The sequence below is a fragment of the Podarcis erhardii genome (genome assembly GCF_964252035.2).
Source record: "Podarcis erhardii genome assembly, chromosome: 8".
NCBI classification, from domain to species: Eukaryota; Metazoa; Chordata; class Lepidosauria; order Squamata; family Lacertidae; genus Podarcis; species Podarcis erhardii.
Window position 1 is genome coordinate 84,463,373 of NC_138499.1, and position 20,733 is coordinate 84,484,105.

Sequence of the window (20,733 nt, forward strand, 5' to 3'; positions counted from 1 at the left end):
GAGTCTTGTTTTGTTTGTTTACCTTTACCTTTATGTTACAAGGCGCATTCTAACCAATCATATAAGCATTGGTAGACGAATGTTCTAATGGCAAGTAAGCGCATGCACTTTCAACTGTCAACTGTCAACAGTCATTTCTTGTTCGGCATTATTATTGTGTTGTCCAGTCAGTTCGGTTCTTGTTTTCCTATGAGTGAGCTGTTGTCACTGACAAATGTTAAATAAACGTAGTTGAGGAACATATACTGCCTTGGGTGTCTGACTTCTTCCGAACATTTAACACTTACCAATATGCGATGATGGATTGAGGGGGAGTCCCCATCACACTGAATTATTTCTCTCATAGCAGCACTGAGATGCGGGAGGGTGCATGATGTAATCTGCACCTTTCTTCTAGAATGTATTTTGAAATGTGCAATAAAAAACAAAACAACATTTGACAGTCCTCCCCCCCCCCCCCAAGCATATCATGAATCAGGCAGGAAGCTACTGATTTGCAAAGAGCCATCCAGCAAATTCATGACTAAAGTGAGTCTGATGCAGAAATGCTTCGTAAACTGCAAATGAACATTTGACAATAACTCAAATTATTCATGCGTACAGTTTATAATAATTTGAATTATTGTCAGTTATCATGCATATACAGGTCATCGTTTCATTTGCAGTTTGTGAAGTATTTCTGCATCCTTCTGCTGTGCTGAAGAAAAATTTCATGACACAGTGTATATCCGGAATCACTGTTCACGACGTCTGTTTGCGGACCACTTCGACAGCGTTGGACGTCATAAAACAAAGATTTATGGCTTGTTTTCACCAGATAAGAATCTGACCCATTACTTCTTTCAGAGACTCGCATAGTCTACAAAGACCTTCTGAGACTTATAAGTTTATTTGGTTCTATGTTTTCAAGAGAATCCATCAAGAGTGCATTTTTTGTGATTTTCAGAGATTTATAAGATTTCTGTTTATTTGGTTTTGCAGAGAGTGCATATTTCATACTGTTCAATGTTCTGTATAGATTATATAAAGAGTTTATATTGACATTGCATTGTTGTACTTGGTCATCGTGTTGCCTTGGATATTACTGATAATTATTTGCAACACACAGGTTTAATTGTTTGGTTACTTAAAGTGAAGCAGGAATGCCTTGGCTCACAGCTTATACTCTTAACTGTACATACCATTTCTCTCTCAAACTGGACCTTCCTCAACTGGTATGTCTCCCTTGATCGTAAGGTCGCTATAAAAGATAGCACTCCCGCTATTTTTAATGTGGTTGTTTTATTAAAATATTTGTATCCAACTTTTCTAAGGGATCAAGTATCTCAAGAACTGGAAGGAAATTTTAATTTACAACATACACTTCAGTAGTTAAGACTGTCAGAATAACAGGTGTGGGAAACAGTATTTTTCAGTACTGAGGCTTGATTGATAGTTCAGAACCGTTTTGGGGCTGTTCCCACCCTCCCAGATTGCTTACTGCACCCCTCCCCACCCCATCACCAAATATATCTGGTGTAAGTATTATACAACCAAATTCCAAAAAGAATCTATGGCTGTACCTGATGCTCCAAAAATTTCCTCTACCCACTGAATTTCCTAGGCGACTCTTGTCTGAGTTCTGCTTATCCTCCTGTGATGAGGAGAACATTAAATAGCTTTGAGATCTTTGGAGAAGATCCTGAATGGAAATACGGTGCTTAGAAATGAGTCGAATGTCATTCACATTGGCTTAGGCCAGGGGTGGAGAATCTCAGGCCTGGGTACTGAATGTGGACCTCCAGTTCTCTCTCTGGCCCTCAGGATGCTCCCTGGGCTGCGCTGCTGCTGCTCCACATCCATCTTGAGCTCATTTGGCTGTCTGCATTGTACCTTTAACTGTGGCGATGCCTGGATTTGAGGATCGAAAGATGAGTGTGTGTGTGTGGAAATGCCTGACTTTTGGGTGGTTGCACTGTGCTTTCTAAATATAAGAGCGCCACCCATTTTTCCAACACCACTTTGGCTGCATCCACCATTGTCGTGTGTCTCAAAAGTTTGCCCATGGGGGAACATGGGTGCAAATAGATTCCTTGCCCCTGGTATCATCCCCAAAAGCTAAATGCCTTTCTTTGAACCTTTCCTTCTTCCTCCTCGTCTAGCTGGTCTGTCGGCAACTGGAGCGAGTGCAGCTTGACGTGTGGAGCAGGCGAGAGGTACCGCTACGTTCGTTGCATGCAGAGAATTCACTACAAGCCAGAATGGGTGTCGGATTCTCTTTGTCGATTCCCGGCCCCAGCCAACAGGGAACTCTGCAACAAACAAAACTGCCCACCGACCTGGAGTGCTGGGTCCTGGTCTGAGGTAAACAAAATTCACAGGAGCTTTCGTCAAATATTGGAGCTGTTCCGACAGCTTACCCTTTTAGGTCTGGCGGCGTTGCAGGCCAGCAATGCCTTGTATCACAGGATCCAGCATGGGGGCTACAGATGATGGAGGCTCCCCTGCTGGCTGGAAGAAGCTTAGAGCTCCCCTTTACCAGCTGGGTATTTGGATCCAAGCCTGCCTACAAAATGACCAATGGCAGGCAGGTTTGGAGGCAGGACCCTCCTAGTGGGTGGGCTTGAAGGGGCAGATAGGCTCTCCTCAGGTCCACTCCCAGAATATTTAAGGTGCCCTGGCCGAGCCCCAGCACAAAAAGCTCCCACTATTCACTCATGTGCTCCAGACTTCCTGTTTCCATCTGCAGTCTGATAGGTAAGGTAAAGGATCCCTGGACAGTTAAGTCCAGTCAAAGGCAACTATGGGGTTGCAGCGCTCATCTCGCTGTCAGGCTGAGGGAGGTGGCGTTTGTCCACAGACAGCTTTCCAGGTCACGTGGCCAGCATGACTAAACTGCTTCTGGCACAACAGAACACCGTGACGGAAGCCTGAGCACATGGAAACGCCGTTTACCTTCCCACCACAGCAGTACCTATTTATCTACTTGCACTGGTGTGCTTTCGAACTGCTAGGTTGGCAAGAGCTGGGACAGAGCAATGGGCGCTCATCCCGTCGCGGGGATTTGAACCGCCGACCTTCCGATTGACAAGCCCAAGAGGCTCAGTGGTTTAGACCACAGCACCACCCGCGTCCCTTGCAGTCCAGTAATATGCCTCCAAGTATAAATTAGTCAGAGTGGAGGACGATTTGCTTGTAGACCTTTGACTTCATTCACATGGTGGTCCTAATGTTCTAAATCTGAGACATTTGTAAGAATAATTTTTCTTAAAATATTTTTCTAACATGCAGTAAATTTAGCGGTGGGTTGTTTTTTTATTGAACTGATTAATGCCCCGGATTTGTAAAAATATATAAAAAAAGTATCCTACTAACATATTTAATTATGTCTTGATTCCCTCCCACCCACCTGCAACTTCTGGAAAGCATCAACCCCTAAATGTTTGTATCCCGTTCCATTTTCTCAGTGCTCTCGAACATGTGGGAAAGGCTGGAGGAAAAGAGTGGTTTTGTGCAAAAGCTCCAGTTCTACTCCCTGGGCTCAGGTTCTGTCCGATGCTGCCTGTGCCTCAGAACTGAAACCGAAGATGCAGGAAACGTGCCTCCTGAAGCGATGCCACAAACACAAGAAGATCCAGTGGTTTGTGTCCACATGGACCGAGGTGAGCAAATGGAGAGGGCATTTCTGTTCATTACAACTTCTATCTTAAACGGAATTTCAAACCTGCAGAGAATTTATTTCTAAATATGTGCACTATAGAGCACATCTTTAAGCACATTTCTCTCCCACACACAATTATAACTTATTCGGAAAACAAGGGATTTTAAAAAATGCTATCTCGTCAGGGTTTCACAATGGGATTTCTGCAGATCTTATCCAAGAAGAAACTGTTGCGTGTTTAGACCTTTAAACCTCCCCCTTAAATAAATTCAGACAAGACTCAAATTTTAGTTTTGGTTTTTGGCAGAATTTAGGCCACAACTTTATTGATTACAGCAAGTGAGTGGTTGCATAGGCTCTGGTTCGACTAGTTCCCTGCACCATTGCAGGTAGCGCTGACCCAGGGCACCAGCATAGGTGAGCCTAGGGTGAGCACCTGGATAAGTGGAAAGCCACCGGGAGCAGGCTATCTCCGCCACCCAAATGCGCCCCCTGGACTCAGGCACAGGCACAACCCCCTCACAGGGTTGACCAAACCATTGAGTCCCTGGATTCCTTGAACAGAATACCCTTCACATAGGGATGGCGAGAGCGTTCTCCCACCCCTATCACCTGAACCAGAGCCTATCCGCAACCTTACAAGTTGTGACGATTTGCTACGCAGCAGGCGAAACCCAAATGGTAACAGCCAATCATCCAAGTAGGAAAATTCCTGCCGTGCCCCTGTCCCAATGACACACAACACACAATGGCATAGCAAGGTCAAGCGCGCAAGCCCTTAATATAGGGAGAGGTGGGCGGGTGTTCCAATGCATGCACCGAAAGAGGAAGCTCTGGGTCACATGCATAGGTTTATATAGGTCCCTTGATCCGTTTAGCCTGCGTCCCATTGGCCTGATTGAACCCTGTATCAAGAGACCTACCAATCGGGTGTTGTGGCTATCCAAACGTACCCACCCAGGTTGCCAGGTCTCACTGCAACACGTGCCCTCTTTAAGGGAAGACCCAATCTACTGGAAATTAAAATAACACCTTGTCTCTCATAACACTGTGGAAGAGCCAAGCTTTGACTGTTCATCGAGTAGCGGTTCCGCACAGCGCAAATGTGCTTGCGGTATTAATCATTTGCCTCCTTCAGCAAATACCCAAACTGTGGTTTGTGTGCGTCAGGGAGCTTTAATAAGACACATGTAGACAGATGTTTAAGGATATACACCTGCCATTCACACCCCTGCGACCAACAGGATTACGATGTAAACGATGTGAAGCTGGATCAGACCCAAGGTCCATTAGCTGCTTTCCCACTGTAGCCAACCAGAAGCAAGTCGCAAAGGCAAATTACTGTTTTATCTGTAAGTTGCCTCGAGTCCCTTTCAGGGGAAAAGGCGGGATATAAATAAATACGTCATTATAATCCATGTAGCGGCAGCAGTGCACTGTACATTGTCACTCCCTCCAGCAGTGACCAAAAGCGGCGAGTGCAGGCAGTTAGTTATGCCCAGAACCGGCCCACCCATGAGGTGGGGTGAAGCAACCACCTCAGGCAGCAGAAGGGCAAGAGGCGGTGCCCCTGCCCACCCCACTGATTCCGCCCCCGCCAGAGAAGCAGACCAGGTAAGGGAGGTGGCAGAGTGACGCAGCACTGCTTGCTCCTCTCCCCCACCCCTGGGGCTAAGAGAGACCCACACCAAAATCTATGGAATTCCCTCCTTGTCCCCAAATCTTATGAGAAGTCTGATAAGGAGGGCAGGGAGCAGCATCTTGTGAGGGGCGTCTCTAGGACTAAGGTGAAACTATGAAGCTCCCTTGTCAGTCTTTTGCTATTGGCTGCTGCATGTTGTTTAAGTAATCTTGTAGGTTTATAGTACAGTGGTACCTCGCAAGACGAAATTAATCCATTCTGCGAGTCTCTTCGTCTAGCGTTTTTTTCGTCTTGCGAAGCACGGCTATTAGCGGCTTAGCGGCTATTAGCGGCTTAGCGGCTTAGCGGCTATTAGCGGCTTAGCGGCTTTAAGAAAAAGGGAAAAAACTCGCAAGAACTCGCAAGACGTTTTGTCTTGCGAAGCAAGCCCATAGGGAAATTCGTCTTGCGGAATGACTCAAAAAACGGAAAACTCTTTCGTCTTGCGCGTTTTTTGTCTTGCGAGGCATTCGTCTTGCGGGGCACCACTGTACAGTGGTACCTCGGGTTACATACGCTTCAGGTTACATACGCTTCAAGTTACAGGCTCCACTAACCCAGAAATAGTACCTCAGGTTAAGAACTTTGCTTCAGGAAAAGAACAGAAATTGTGCTCCGACTGCGTGGCAGCAGCAGGAGGCTGTTTCAGGAGGTGCTTCAGGTTAAGAACAGTTTCAGGTTAAAAACAGACCTCCGGAACGAATTAAGTTCTTAACCCGAGGTACCACTGTATTGAAAAGTGGGATTTGGCATGCTGTTGTGTTATGCTATTATTTTTGTTTTGCTATCTTATTAGGAAATATGACTGTATTTTTCTGTGTATAAGGCGCCCCCATGTCATAGCTGTCAACGTTTCCCCTTTATAAGGGAAATTCCCTTATTCCGAATAGGATTCCTCACAAGAAAAAGGAAAAGTTGACAGCTATGCCCCATGTATAAGACACCCCCTATTTTGGGGGCCTCCAAATTAAGAAAACACCCCTCAGCACTACCTATGTATAAGACGAGCCCCAATTTCAAAAACAACAACCTGGTTAAAAAACAACAACCTGGTCTTATACACGGAAAAATACAGTATATAATATCACAAAAAAAATTTGTAATGTGTGTTTGAAATGCATCCCTGCTTCTTTGCTGTGAGTCACTGAGTCTGGTGTGTGTGGGGGGGGGGTGTGTGGGTGTGGGTGTGGGTGTGTAAAAGTGGCATACAAATGATGGAATGAATCTTGGCGAAAGTGAGGCATTCCAATGCACAGCGCCTCACCCCAGAGGGCTGGTGAGTCTTTGCAGAGGCTCCTTAAGGAGAAATCCTTGCAGATCCCCACCACCCTGCCAGGTGCCAATGTCTTGGCCACCCCTGATTATGCCATAGAATGTGGAGTGTCAGTTTGAAAATTAAAATTAAAAAAACTGGGGAGGGGGAGGAATAGAAGATAACTTGCTTGAATGCTGATCAGAAGCATTAATCACTGAGCAACCAATGTGGAAATATTCTTGTGCTGACTGCAGAGATGCTGATCAGACCAAAAGCACAGTTAAGCCATATTTACAGTGGTACCTCGGGTTACATACGCTTCAGGTTACATACACTTCAGGTTACAGACTCCGCTAACCCAGAAATATTACCTAAGGTTAAGAACTTTGCTTCAGGATGAGAACAGAAATCGTGCTCCGGCGGCAGCAGGAGGCCCCATTAGCTAAAGTGGTGCTTCAGGTTAAGAACAGTTTCAGGTTAAGTACAGACCTCTGGAACGAATTAAGTACTTAACCCGAGGTACCACTGTATAGTGTTCTGGTGAAGGTGTAAGAGCGATAGGGGACCTAAACGATTTAATACTAATGCATTCTCACTGTATTCTTTTCCCTGCACCTCCTTTTCTAGTGCTCTGTGACATGTGGAAAGGGAGTGCAGAGGAGGACACTGAACTGTGCAGAAAAATATGTTTCTGGAAAATACAGAGAACTTGCTCCTAAGAAGTGTTCCCACCTTCAGAAACCCAACATAGACCTGGAAAAAGCCTGCATCTTAAACCCATGTCCCAGGCACTCTGCTTATTCACCAGTAAGTCAAGGCAGCTGGTTTTCCTCTTCTTGGTCTCAGGTAAGGATGCCGCTAACTTTGAACCCGTTTTCTATTTCACATTAGACCTCATCCATCATGTTTCTTTCAAACAGTGTCTCTTTGCCCTGTGTTTGTGCTGCTGGCATGGTCTTTTACTTCCAGGTCTGGTCTATGGAGAGAGCTGGCTTGTGTAGTATAGAGGCTACAAATGTGTGGGAAATTGATTGATTGGCAGTCAGGGCAGATGAAAGAAAGGGCACATAGCAAAAGGGCTTTGAACCCCTCTCTCAAGTGCAATATAAATATTGTGCATTCTAATGTGTGAATGTTTTGTACCCCTTATTTATTTAGAAGCTATATAGAGTAAGGTAAAGGTAAAGGGACCCCTGACCATTAGGTCCACTCGTGGCCGACTCTGGGGTTGCGGCGCTCATCTCGCTTTACTGGCCAAGGGAGCCGGCGTACAGCTTCTGGGTCATGTGGCCAGCATGACTAAGCTGCTTCTGGAGAACCAGAGCAGCGCATGGAAACGCCGTTTACCTTCCCGCTGGAGCGTTACCTATTTATCTACTTGCACTTTGACATGCTTTTGAACTGCTAGGTTGGCAGGAGCAGGAACCGAACAATGGGAGCTCACCCCGTCACGGGGATTTGAACCGCCGACCTTCTGATTGGCAAGTCCTAGGCTCTGTGGTTTAACCCACAGCGCCACCCGTGTCCCTGCCTTGTAACATAAAATGTGTTAAACCCAATATATAACAGTAAGCACAGCTTGTTTAGACTCCTCCAGCCTTGTTTTCTGCTGTATTTAACAGCCACATATATATTCCACTTCTGCCACTGTATCTAGGAACCAGTAATGAAATGCAGACAGAAATCATAGGACACTCTGCGCTCACAATTTCCCTTGTTCTACTGTTTGAACAGATGTTCTAGTCATTGACCTTAGGAGCGGACTTCAGGCAGCCTCGGGAATCTGCCCATGGTTTTCTCTCTTCCCCCAAGATTACTGCCCGATATCAGAACTTGGCATGGAAAAGGCCGGCAGATGATGACAGCTGATTGGCAAAGAGTGCGGAAAGAGAGAAACCTGGAGCAGTAACCCAAGTCCTCTGCAAGTGACCTATTTATCTACTTGCACTTTGACGTGCTTTCGAACTGCTAGGTTGGCAGGAGCAGAGACCGAACAACGGGAGCTCACCCCGTCGTGGGGATTCGAACCGCCAACTTTCTGATCGGCAATTCCTAGGCTCTGTGGCTTAACCCACAGCACCACCCGAACAATTTAAAACAAATTATCAATATACAAATAAAATCTGCAAAGTTTAAAATATGTATGTATCCCTTGTTCACATGTCCAAAAAGGCTCACCAAAACAAAAATGTTTTAGCAGACATCAAAGATATGTGGACAGTAAACACGAAAACCGTAATTCTGAAGGGAAAATATATTCATCGATAAATTATGGAAGAGAATGCATTTTATTTGCTTTACGAAGCACTTTGGGCTGTCTCACACCAGCCGCTTATTAAGGTGTCCAATTATTTTAGTGACATATTCAGAAAAGAACATTGAAGTGGGGCCAGCTTTATTCAAATCTAAAGGTTTGGGGTAAGTCCATGTCCTGTAGAAATAAGTACCTTATTGTTGCAGATCATTATACCTATCAGTTATCAGGGAAGCGTCTATGTGTTTATGACATAGAAACCAGCAAGTCCCCTGCACTTAGCACAGTTTTAGGTTACCTATTAATGGCTTGCTGGTGCTCAGTTGCTTGTAAGCATTTTCACACCATAAGCCATGCTAAGCACTTGAGAGGACTGTAAAGATACAATGGCTTGATGCCCATGGAGGTTTATTCTTGGATTGGCTGCACCATTTGGACATTCGTTTTTGAGCTGGCAGTTTAAGTTTATGGAAGTTACCTTTCATCGGAAGGATGGTACTAAAAAAATAAACGTTTGGTTTGGAGGAAATGACTATAACATTGCAAAATATATCATATTTTGCTCCTGGGTTCTATCTCTTTATTGCATTCTAGAATGACCATGAAATGAAGTCCAGCAGGGGCGTTGTATAGGAACCGGCACATAGATTTGTGGACTTCCACTTAGCTCTCTGGAGCAAAACAAGCAGAGGATGAGAAAGGAAATAACCCCATTCACATTTTAATGCAGATTGACCTCATTCACGCTTCTTGAACCAATATGCAAACTGAAATGCAGCTAGCCTTAAATTTTTTGCAGGCTGCTGTCCAAATAATTGACTAAAGAAGCTTACTGTTGTTGTTGCTGCTGATGCTGATGCTAACTACTGTTGTTGTCGTTGTTTTATTACATTTATATCTTGCCTTTCTTCTTTCATGGAACTTAAGGTAGTATATATCTAGTTTCCAGGCAGTCATCCACCCAGGCACTGACCACCATCAGGAAGGTGGTAGCCTCGTGTGCTTTCAGACCATACCCCTCAGACAAAGTTTTAAAGGGAAAGTGCACATAAAAATGTGCACATTAGTGAAAATGGCATAAAATTGCATTGTGTTAAATAAAATTGGAAAAATGCATACATTAGACAAAAGTGCATATATTGAGGAACATGTACTATGTTCAATTTTTTCATACATACTTTTTTTTGGGGGGAGGGGGGAATCACAAACTGATTCAGAAATAGAGTGATCCAAACTTAAGATTGGAAACTGCAAATAACTTGCTGAAACCATCTGAGCGGTTTTGCCTTTTCCCTGCCACTTTCCTCTGGAAAACCCACTCTTTAGCACTAAATCAGAACAAACAGCAATCCACAGAAAACCCAACTGCAGTTTGTTCCAATTCAGTGCTAAAGAGCAGGTTCCCTGGAGGAAAGCAGTGGGGCAAACAGAGATGTGGATAAGCCCATAGTGTTCCTGAGAAAATGGAAGGGAAAGCTTGTAGCTTCCTGGGAAACTTGCGCTTTTTGAGGCCGATGAATGAATTTCCAAGTTCTGACTGGAAATTGGCATTAGGGGAAACTATGAACTATTGCACATCTTGAAACCCTATTCATCTTAACCTAAGCCCCACTGAGCTCAATGATCTACACCCAAATAAGTGTTTTGGGGATCATTGGTTAGTTAGACAAATCAATTAAAACCCGTTTTTGGTTTTTTAATAGTTTTTTTAAAAAGAGGGAATCTTCATTTGATTTGGCAACACGTTCCTTGCATACAGTTAAAGCACTCTTATTCCACTTTAAACAGGCATGGCTTCCCCCTCAAAAAAACCTGGGAGCTGTAATTTGCTATGGGGGCTGAGAGTTGTTAGGAGATCCCTGTTCCCCTCCCAGAGCTACTATTCCCAGAACGATTTAACAGTCAACCCTCCTTCCCAGAGTTCCCTGTGATTTCCAAACTGTAGCTCTGGCCCTCCAGGTTCAGGGATGGTGGGAAAGCGTGTTCTCCTTCATGGAGAGCACGTGTTGCGGTGAGGGCTGCCAGGACACTCCAAAGTTGGGGGGCGGGCTAATTGATCGTTGGCCACTGATGCGATTGGCGCTTCCCTTGTTGTTGGGAAGAAGTTAATGTTGCCATTTATTGATTGACAGCCAGAAATAGTAAAACTCCTTGCACGAGGCTAGGGCTTCCTCTTTTCGCCCGTGCATTGGATTGCCCGTCCCTCCCTCCCTAGAATAGGGTTATTTGCTTTAACCTTGCTATGCCTGTCATGGGGTCATCTGCTTTGGAGTGGGGGCCTGGTAGGAATTTTGTCCATCTGGCTGATTGGCTGGGGCCATTTGGTTTTTGCCTACTGTGTAGCAAATCGTCACAACTTGTAAGGTTCGCGGTTAGGCATTGGTTTATGGTTTGGTTGGTTGAGGGGCATGGATTGGCTGTGCCTGCCCCTCTAATGCTGCTGCTGCAAGGGATTCCGTTAAAGGAATTGGGAGCTAACTATTGCTTGTCCACTCTGTCAAGGGGGCTCGGGCCATAGCAATGAGCTCCTGGTTGCATTTGGGGTGAGGGCAGGTTCCCTACTCCGCGTAACCCCCAAGTGTATTCCCCCATTCTGACTTTCGCATCGTGCGGAATGTCAGTCTGTCCCCCATGGTGGGGGCAGATAGTCGCAACCAATGCCTACGCAACCACTCACAAATTTGTATTTTAATAAAGTTGTGGCCGAAATTATGCCAAAAATCTTAAACAAAAATTTCTGTGTGATGTGTGAGTTATTGGGGTGGACCTGGGGACCTCGACATGCAACTGTAGCCCAATGAGGACATAAATCACAAGGGACCAGATAAAGCAGCTGAACATTCAATCTTATGCCCTTTGCTTTATGTCTATATTAACAGGTATAGGGTTGGGCAGCAAGTGAAAGGGCCTATCTGCATATTTGACAGTAATAATCCAAAGTAAACAGGTAGCAGGAATACTGCAGAGATCTATTACTGGAGCAGCATTGCTGAAATTTGCAGCAATTACGCTCTTGTCTTTACTACTCTGTTTACACATTGACATTTTCAAAAGGTTTGCATTCTATTAAACGTACGGTTGGACTCCGCTTTCCCTTACAGTGCACAACAACCTGTGGAGGAGGCATGCAAGTCAGGTCAGTTCAGTGTCTAGCCAACGGGAGGTCAGCCACTGGATGTCTGCTACACCAGAAGCCGGTCGCCTCGCAGGCCTGTAACACCAACTTCTGCCCTCTTCCTGAAAAGAAAGGTAAATTCTGTTTCTTTTGTTGCTGTTTTTCCCAACTTCCACTTTTGCATTTAAGGTTTGGACTCGCTGAGCAGACCAACTGAGGTTAAGGGGTTGTAAGGTAAAGGTAAAGGGGACCCCTGACGATTAGGTCCAGTCATGGCCGACTCTGGGGTTGCGGCGCTCATTTCACTTTATTGGCCAAGGGAGCCAGTGTACAGCTTCTGGGTCATGTGCCCAGCATGACTAAGCCGCTTCTGGTGAACCAGAGCAGCACACAGAAACACCGTTTACCTTCCTGCCGGAGCAGTACCTATTTATCTACTTGCACTTTGACGTGCTTTCAAACTGCTAGGTTGGCAGGAGCAGGGACTGAGCAACGGGAGCTCACCCCGTCGTGGGGATTTGAACCGCCAACCTTCTGATTGGCAAGTCCTAGGCTCTGTGATTTAACCCACAGAGGGACTAACAAATCCACACCTTTCCTACATCCTGCAGCCAAGTCTTCTCTGGCAAGGTGGCAAACCTGCTTAGGACAACAGCCTCACCTGAGAAGGAGAGCTTTGCACAGTGCTGATCTGTGCCATCCAAACCTCCATCAGCCAAGCTTTCTCAGGTGGGACTTTCCCCTGTCAGAACAGCCTCTCCACCTGTAAAGATTTGGCTGCAGCAGTCTAGGCAATGGGGCATTCTGGCTGAAGAGAGGCGCTGCTCTCAGCATGGCTTTCTTGGGTGCCAAGGCCTCATGGCCCCAGGGCCCCCAGTTCCCTACTGATTAATAAACACACAGACGCAAGTATTTAGGTTTATGGGCTAAAACAGGCCAGAACTTTCTTGGTTACAGATGTGAGCGGATTGGCTTAGGCATTGGGTGAAGCCAATCTATATCTTAACTCCCACCCATCTACAGGGAGTCAAATTAAGGGTAAACCACCAAAAGAGGGAGCTCTATGACTTACATCTTATAGGGGCACCCCGAGAGGTCCCAGTTGGGGTCGTGACATGGCCCTAGCCCACATCCGGGCTTCGGACAGGATCCGCACCCCCGGATACCCTTATCGGGGAGGGGCAGGCAGAAGCTACAACCTACTCTCCATTAAACAAAGTCTTGCCCAATGCTTAACCTTACAAAGTTGCAGTGATTGCTACGAGGTAGGTGAAAACCCAGTGGCAGGTGCCAATTCGCCAAGTGGGAAAATTCCTACCCAGCCCCAACCGTAAGGCGGCTGACATTTGTCCATAGCAAGGTCTTGTCATACAAAAGCTGGAAAAGAGCAAAATTACAACAAAAATTACAAACATCGAATCCAAAATAAAACAGTACAAACAAGAAAAGAAAACAGAAGAGAAAAAAGAACACAAAAAACAAAAACAAAAAACACATCTACAAATAAAACCATATCATCATTCTAATATAATCATTACATACATAAACACATATTGACTTCCTTCCTTTTTTCTAACACCTCAAAATTTTTACTCTTTCTAAGTTGTTGTGTCTAATGTAGATTACCTCTATATACTTTTTATACCATTTTTCTCTTTCTTTAACCCTGCAAAGCTTCATTCATTACATACAGATATGTTTACTCCAGAACAATGTTTTTTTTCATATACTCTTTAGCACATCCCCATTCTTTTAATAATTTTTGGTCCGACTGTCCCCTTATGAATGCTGTGAGTCTTGCCAGATTTAAATATTCACAAAATTTTCGTTGTAATTTTGCACTGAAATTAAAAAATAAAATAAATAAAAACAAAAGCTGAAAAAGAGGGCGGGTGGGTTGGGAGATCTGGTGAGGAGGCAAGAGAGGGAAACCCCCCTGGCCGCACCACAGTTTAAAACTCCCGCAGCCATAACGCACCCAGGGGTTGGCGCCAGGGGAGCATCAAGGGGAGATGACCGCGAGAGCCTGGATGCCCGGCCACAATGCCGCCCATTATAAAAAGTGAGCAGTCTTCTTGACATTTTCTTTTTTAAAAAAAAATAATATTTATTCCAATTTTAAAGATTACAAAAAGAAAACACTAAATTAAGCAAGAAAAAAACAATACAATACATCACATAAATACAGGCAAGCAGAAAATAAAAAAAGAAAAAAACCCAGAAAAATACAAACAATTAAGAAAAAAAAGAAAAAGAAAAAAACAAGTCAAACCTTCCCATAACTTATTTTTCATTTGCTTGTTTCCTTGACCTCCTCACACCTCCCTTTTTTGTATTCTAGTTCAATTAGGTATTTCAGCAAATCCTTTCCATCTTTGTTTTTATCCTAATAATTTATCTTAACAGACTGTAATTTTACACTCTCTTCTTTCACCAATTAACTACCCATTTTTACTTAATCCTTTATATCATTTCTGCTAAAACCACATAACTTCATTCCAACATCCTTCTAACATCCTATTGACATTTTCTTCATCAGTGGCGTCGTGAGTGGGGACACTTAGGAAACGCACTGGGGTTACATATAAAATCACATGAGAAAACAGACTCACTGCAATTAGGTTTCCTGCAGCTTGGACCCAGCCTCCTTCTGCTTCCACAACCCATATCTTACATTTTACGAATGTAAGATATAGGTAAAGGGACCCCTGACCATTAGCTCCCGTCGTGGACGACTCTGGGGTTGCGGCGCTCATCTCGCTTTATTGGCCGAGGGAGCCGGTGTACAGCTTCCAGGTCATGTGGCCAGCATGACTAAGCCGCTTCTGGCGAACCAGAGCGGCGCGCGGAAACGCCGTTTACCTTCCCGCCGGAGCGGTGCCTATTTATCTACTTGCACTTTGACGTGCTTTCAAACTGCTAGGTCGGCAGGAGCAGGGACCGAGCAACAAGAGCTCACCCCGTCCCGGGGATTCGAACCGCTAACCTTCTGATCAGCAGGTCTTAGGCTCTGTGGTTTAACCCACAGCGCCACCTGCGTCCTTGTTTTACAAATGTACCATCCCATGAATCAAATGGTGATTCAGCCTCATCTTGCTGCTTCAGGCAAACTGTTATCCCTTATTTTACTTGCACGTTTGCTCCATTAAATTTGCACTCATCCTTTTAAAGAAAAAGGAAAGGCGATTGTTAAAAACATCTTTTAAATTTAAAAAAAAAAATGTTTTGGGGGGGAGGGGAGAAGTCGGTTAGTTATATCCAGGTGTGCCAAGTAAGGTGGCCGGAGGGTCAGGGCCCCCAGAACATTTTCAATAAAGGGGCCGGGCCCCTCAAAGTTCTGCAGCAGATGTGCATGCTTGCTGCAGGGTGTGCACATGTAATGCATGCAAGCTGCAGCGCTTTCACACGACACATCAGCATGCCCCATGGCGTGCATGCAGGGGGGCAAGGCAGCGCACGTGGTGATGTCACTATTTCTGAACTATGCAGTGCTGTCCAGAGCAACAGCTGTGAAGAAGAAAGAAAATGATGTCATGTCACAGTAATACAAGATTAAAGGTAAAGGGACCCCTGACAATTAAGTCCAGTCGCAAACGACTCTGGGGTTACGGCTCTCATCTCGCTTTATAGGGTGAGGGAGCCGGCGTTTGTCTGCTTCCGTCACGTGGCCAGCATGCCTAAGCCGCTTCTGGCGAAACCAGAGCAGTGCACAGAAAGCCATTAACCTTCCCGCCGGAGCGGTACCTATTTATCTACTTGCACTTTGACGTGCTTTCAAACTGCTAGGTTGGCAGGAGCAGGGACCGAGCAACGGGAGCTCACCCCGTCCCAGGGTTCGAACCGCTGACCTTCTGATCAGCAAGTCCTAGGTTTAACCCACAGTGCCACCCTGCTGTAGAATCACACTAATCTTGTGTTCTCCTGCCAACCTAGTGGTTCGAAAGCATGCAGTGCAAGTAGATAAATAGGTACCGCTCCAGTGGGAAGGTTAAACGGCATTTCCATGCGCTGCTCTGGTTTTCCAGAAGCAGCTTAGTCATGCTGGCCACATGACCCGGAAGCTGTATGCTAGCTCCCTCGGCCAATAAAGTGAGATGAGCGCCGCAACCCCAGAGTCGGCCATGACTGGACCTAATGGTCAGGGGTCCTTTACAGCAGGCTCACCGCCAATAATATACTGTACATTGGTACCTCGGGTTAAGAACTTAATTCGTTCTGGAGGTCCGTTCTTAACCTGAAACTGTTCTTAACCTGAAGCACCACTTTAGCTAATGGGGCCTCCCGCTGCTGCTGTGCCGCCGCTGCACGATTTCTGTTCTCTTCCTGAAGCAAAGTTCGTAACCTGAGGTAATATTTCTGGGTTAACGGAGTCTGTAACTTGAAGCATATGTAACCTGAAGCTTATGTAACCCAAGGTACCACTGTATATGTCTGGGTTCACCCTGTTTCTTTCAACCATTAGTAGTGCCATATTGTCTAAAGTCTTCTCTCTCTCTTTTGACTCTTCTCGTTTCAGATACCTTCTGTAAGGATTACTTTAACTGGTGCCACTTGGTTCCCCAGCACGGTGTTTGTAACCATAGCTTCTACGGGAAGCAATGCTGCAGGTCTTGTGTAAACTCTAATTTGTAAGGGAGACTTGCTCCTCAGGCAAAAGCGCAGCTTTTGAGTTCAAACCTTGCTGCGCCTTCAAACCCGGAACTGTGATTGTCGAACACATGATTCTCAAGAGTGACTTCAAATTGCTCTGAAGCCTACTTCAATTATTCAATGAGCCTGGAGACAAAATGTAGTCAATAGCTACCTGGATGAGTGAGGTGTCTCAAATATTTTTCAGTACTGTATTCTGAAGTGACCCCCCACCCCACTACTGTTTGGGTTTTAATGAACAGGGACGTTTTCTGCGTTTGAATTGGACCTTCAGAAGCTGGCATCTTCTTCTGAGACGACACCGAAGAGTCGCCTGGAGCATGGACATCTGAAGCTGGCAACAGAGAAGTCCGGCCTAAGGAAGGACTTTGGTTCTTTTGACCGCCCCTTTGGGCACCATCTACCAGGGAGTTCTCTTGCACAAACCCCACCAAAATCTGTGGTGGCTATGCAAAGAGCCCAGAAGCGTTTCCACGGGGCTTATTGTGCGGGGACGGCTTTGCACTGGATTGCGTCCAAGATATTTATTACATTTTACCAGTGTTCTTCCACAGCTCCCGGCCAACTCCACGGGACCTTGTGTAGGAGAATTCGCAGGTGTGTGTCGCTGTTCACCTGCAGCTTTGTGCCTCATGCCCTAGTGGCAGAATCTATAAACGCCCTATTTAAGTGAAGACTGTAACTGATTACAGCAGTTGAAACATACTTGAGGCTCTTTGGCCAATAAATAAACCTTAACTGCTTTAGATAGATCTGTAGCTTTTAATGGATGAGAGAATCTCAGGGGGAGGGCAGGCAAGGAAAAGCCTCAGGGGAGTGCCCTTTCCTTCGACATTTGCCAGATAATAAGATCCTTTATATTTGTTGTTTTCAAATGAGCGATCTTATTTAAATGTCCTTGTTTTATGCTGTACTGCTAAGTGTAAAAAGAGTGTTCTGCCATCAGTGTTACTTAAATGGCTGATTATACCAAAAGTATGTTTGCATTTAAACATAAGGTACTACTACCATGTTAGATTCCAGCACCATAGTAACATATTAAGCCTAGGAAAATGTTTTTCTTTTTTGCAATGTAATACTATTCAGGGCAACTGGAACATGTTTTGCAAGTTTAGAAGCTGCACGGAATGCTGACATCAGAGCTGTGTATATTCTGCAATTCCAGAGATCAGAAATGCATATATATATATGTTACTGAGCATGGAATGACAATTCCAGAGTATCTTTGATTTCATTAAACAAGTTTCTAGCTCTCTTGGCTGCCAAGATACATTGCAGTGCAATCATTTGTATGTCTACTTGAAATCAAATTCTAATGAGCTCAATGAGGCTTATGCCCAGGTAAGTTTATATAAGATTGCAGCCTTAGATGTGTGAGGGCAATGCTTGCCAAAGCCTCAGATTTCAGAACAATTGCTCAACAACATTTCTGCTTTTGTGATAGGGCTTCAGTTGCAAAAGCAGAATAAATTTTGCAAAATACAGAAAGATGCACATGTTTGTATTGTTTGCAAAATTGGTGGAGAACACAGAATTTGACTTTTTTGGTGCTGAATTTTTCACTGCTGGAAATGTGGAGTGTGCACAGCCCTGAGTAAAATGCAAACTACAATTACAGCATTGTTGCTTCCTCAAGATTTTCTGGTGCTGTCACTCCAAATGGAAATCTGAATATTTATGTTATCTGAAGTTTAATAAAAAAAATATTTGTTTCTTTAATGTCTCGTCTCAAAAGTAATTTCAGATCCTGCTTCCGATGTCCAGTCCATTGTAAACTTTTATTGTATCCATTTCTTGCTGTGTTTATTAAATTAGTTAGCAGCTAGCAGTCCCACGGCCAAGAAGTTTTTTTAAAAAAAGAAAATTTGGGCATGAGTTTTTCAAACCTGTTTTCAGACTCAGCAAAAAAACATGCATATGCTTTAAGAAGCATTTACTGAGATGATGAGCTAGCAATGACATTTTATAGAGATCTCTTGGCAGCTCCCGTTAGACCAATGCACAGATTGTGGTGAGCATTATATATGACCAAGTTTGCCAAACATTTCAAGAATGGATGTGAAAATCTCCTTTATTAAAACAACAACAAAAACAACATAAATCTTCCAAGTCTGACCACATGTTACATCAAACCTCAGCATTATTTAGAGAGTGTCTGAATGACTTTGCTTCAGACTGGTTGGACGTCTCTCATATTATCCGTATTACAGAAGTTCTTCCTTTTGAATAGGAAGGCTTGGTGATCCTTTCCTATGCTTTTCTCCTCCTACTGAATGGGAAATAACTCCAGCCTGTGTTACTGGCTGCAGGGTTTAACTTTTCAAGGATCTCAAACTGGATTCAATAATAAGAAGAGCAGGTCTCTAAGGCCTAATGGTTGCAAATATAATTCTAGAAAGTAAATGGGCAGTGTTGGACGATGGAAGAGTTACTGAATAGAATTTCCAGAGAGCAGAACTTCAACACTTGCCCTGCCCCATAACCAACAGAAACAGAATAAATCTTACAGAGAAAACCCCAAAATAAATCATGAAGATGAAGAAGAAGAAGAAGAAGAAGAAGAAGAAGAAGAAGAAGAAGAAGAAGAAGAAGAAGAACAACAACAACAACAACAACAACAACAACAACAACTTTATTTATACCCTGCCCAACTGGCTGGGTTTCCCCAATCACTCTGGCCAGCTTACAGTATATCTTAAAACATTAAGAACTTCCCGATACAGAGCTGCATTCAGATGCCTTCTAAAAGTTGTGAAATTCTTTATCTCCTTGACATCTGAAGGAAGGCACAGGGAGGGCACCACTACCGAGAAGGCCTTCTGCCTTGTTTCCCTGTAACTTCACTTCTCGCAGTAAGGGAACCAGCAGAAGACCCTCGAAGGAGGACCTCAGTGTCTGGGCAGAACAATGGGGGCGGAGACACTCCTTCAGGTATACCGGGCCGATGCCTTTGGGAGCTTTAAAGGTCATCACCAACACTTTGGATTCTGCTTGGAAATGTACTGAGAGCCAGTGAAGATCCTTTAGGACTGTTGTTATATGGTCCCGGCATAATGCACATAGGTGGCAGAATCCAGCAAACCTTAATGCAGAATTTAGCTTACCATGGACCTCTCTCTAAAGCAGCTGCTCTGATCAAACTCATCCCACTTTATAGTGTAAAGGTAAAGGTAAAGGAACCCCTGACCATTAGGTCCAGTCATGGCTCTGGGGTTGCGGCGCTCATCTCACTTTATTGGCCAAGGGAGCCGGCGTACAGCTTCCAGGTCATGTGGCCAGCATGACTAAGCCACTTCTGGAGAACCAGAGCAGTGCACGGAAAAGCCATTTACCTTCCCGCCAGAGAGGTACCTATTTATCTACTTGCACTTTGAGGTGCTTTCAAACTGCTAAGTTGGCAGGAGCAGGGACTGAGCAACGGAACGGGAGCTCACCCCGTCGCGGGGATTCCAACCGCCGACCTTCTGATCAGCAAGTCCTAGGCTCTGTGGTTTAACCCATAGTCCCACCCGTGTCCCTAGTGTAGGGGGAGTTAAAGACCATATCATGGAAGTCCCATGTATCTCTTTTGCCACACGGACATGCTAAAAACTATATATAATACCTGGTTTTTATGCTGGTTCAACCATGGCAATGAAATGTTTCCACAGTTATTGTGGGGAGGCTAAAATCCAGCCAAAGAACGGATAGGGAACATACATCTTTAAGTAGAAGTCATTTCTGATTTTGCAGCTTCCTCTGCTTTATATTTAACAAATAATTCTTTCAACGCCATTCTTCTGTCTGTTGATCTGCAAGCCAAGCCAAGCTTAACAGAGCTTGCATGCCCCAGTGTGTATTTTGGATAAATTCAGAAGAATGCTGCCTGCTGGACATCTTTTGGAAAAGTCTTTGGGTACTACTGCAGCAGCAGGTGCTGTGACATTCAAATTGACTTAACGGTAAAGACTCGGACTTAGTCCCAGCTAATCCAGACACAGTCACAGGTAATTTATTGGAAGCAAGATTCTGAATTTGTTCCTTTGTAAACCTCTGACTCATCCACTCCAAGTGTCAGGGCTTGGCAGCGTCGACCTTTCCGCAGCTGAAGAATTCTGCTGTTCTCATCGTTTTGTGGTCACTTCAGGTCCCGTCCCAA

General features: G+C 44.7%; 1 protein-coding gene across 1 annotated transcript in view; it reads left to right on the top strand.

The window, feature by feature from the left end:
• ADAMTS16 (ADAM metallopeptidase with thrombospondin type 1 motif 16) overlaps positions 1-16,818 on the top strand; it is an 89,881-nt gene extending 73,063 nt beyond the window's left edge. Inside the window, exons 19-23 of the mRNA XM_081872597.1 lie at positions 2,142-2,343; positions 3,447-3,641; positions 7,204-7,422; positions 11,932-12,079; positions 16,462-16,818. Coding sequence (XP_081728723.1) covers positions 2,142-2,343; positions 3,447-3,641; positions 7,204-7,422; positions 11,932-12,079; positions 16,462-16,577 — 880 coding nt within the window. The 3' untranslated portion in view covers positions 16,578-16,818. The remainder of the gene's footprint in view (positions 1-2,141; positions 2,344-3,446; positions 3,642-7,203; positions 7,423-11,931; positions 12,080-16,461) is intronic.
• Positions 16,819-20,733: the final 3,915 nt, after the last annotated feature.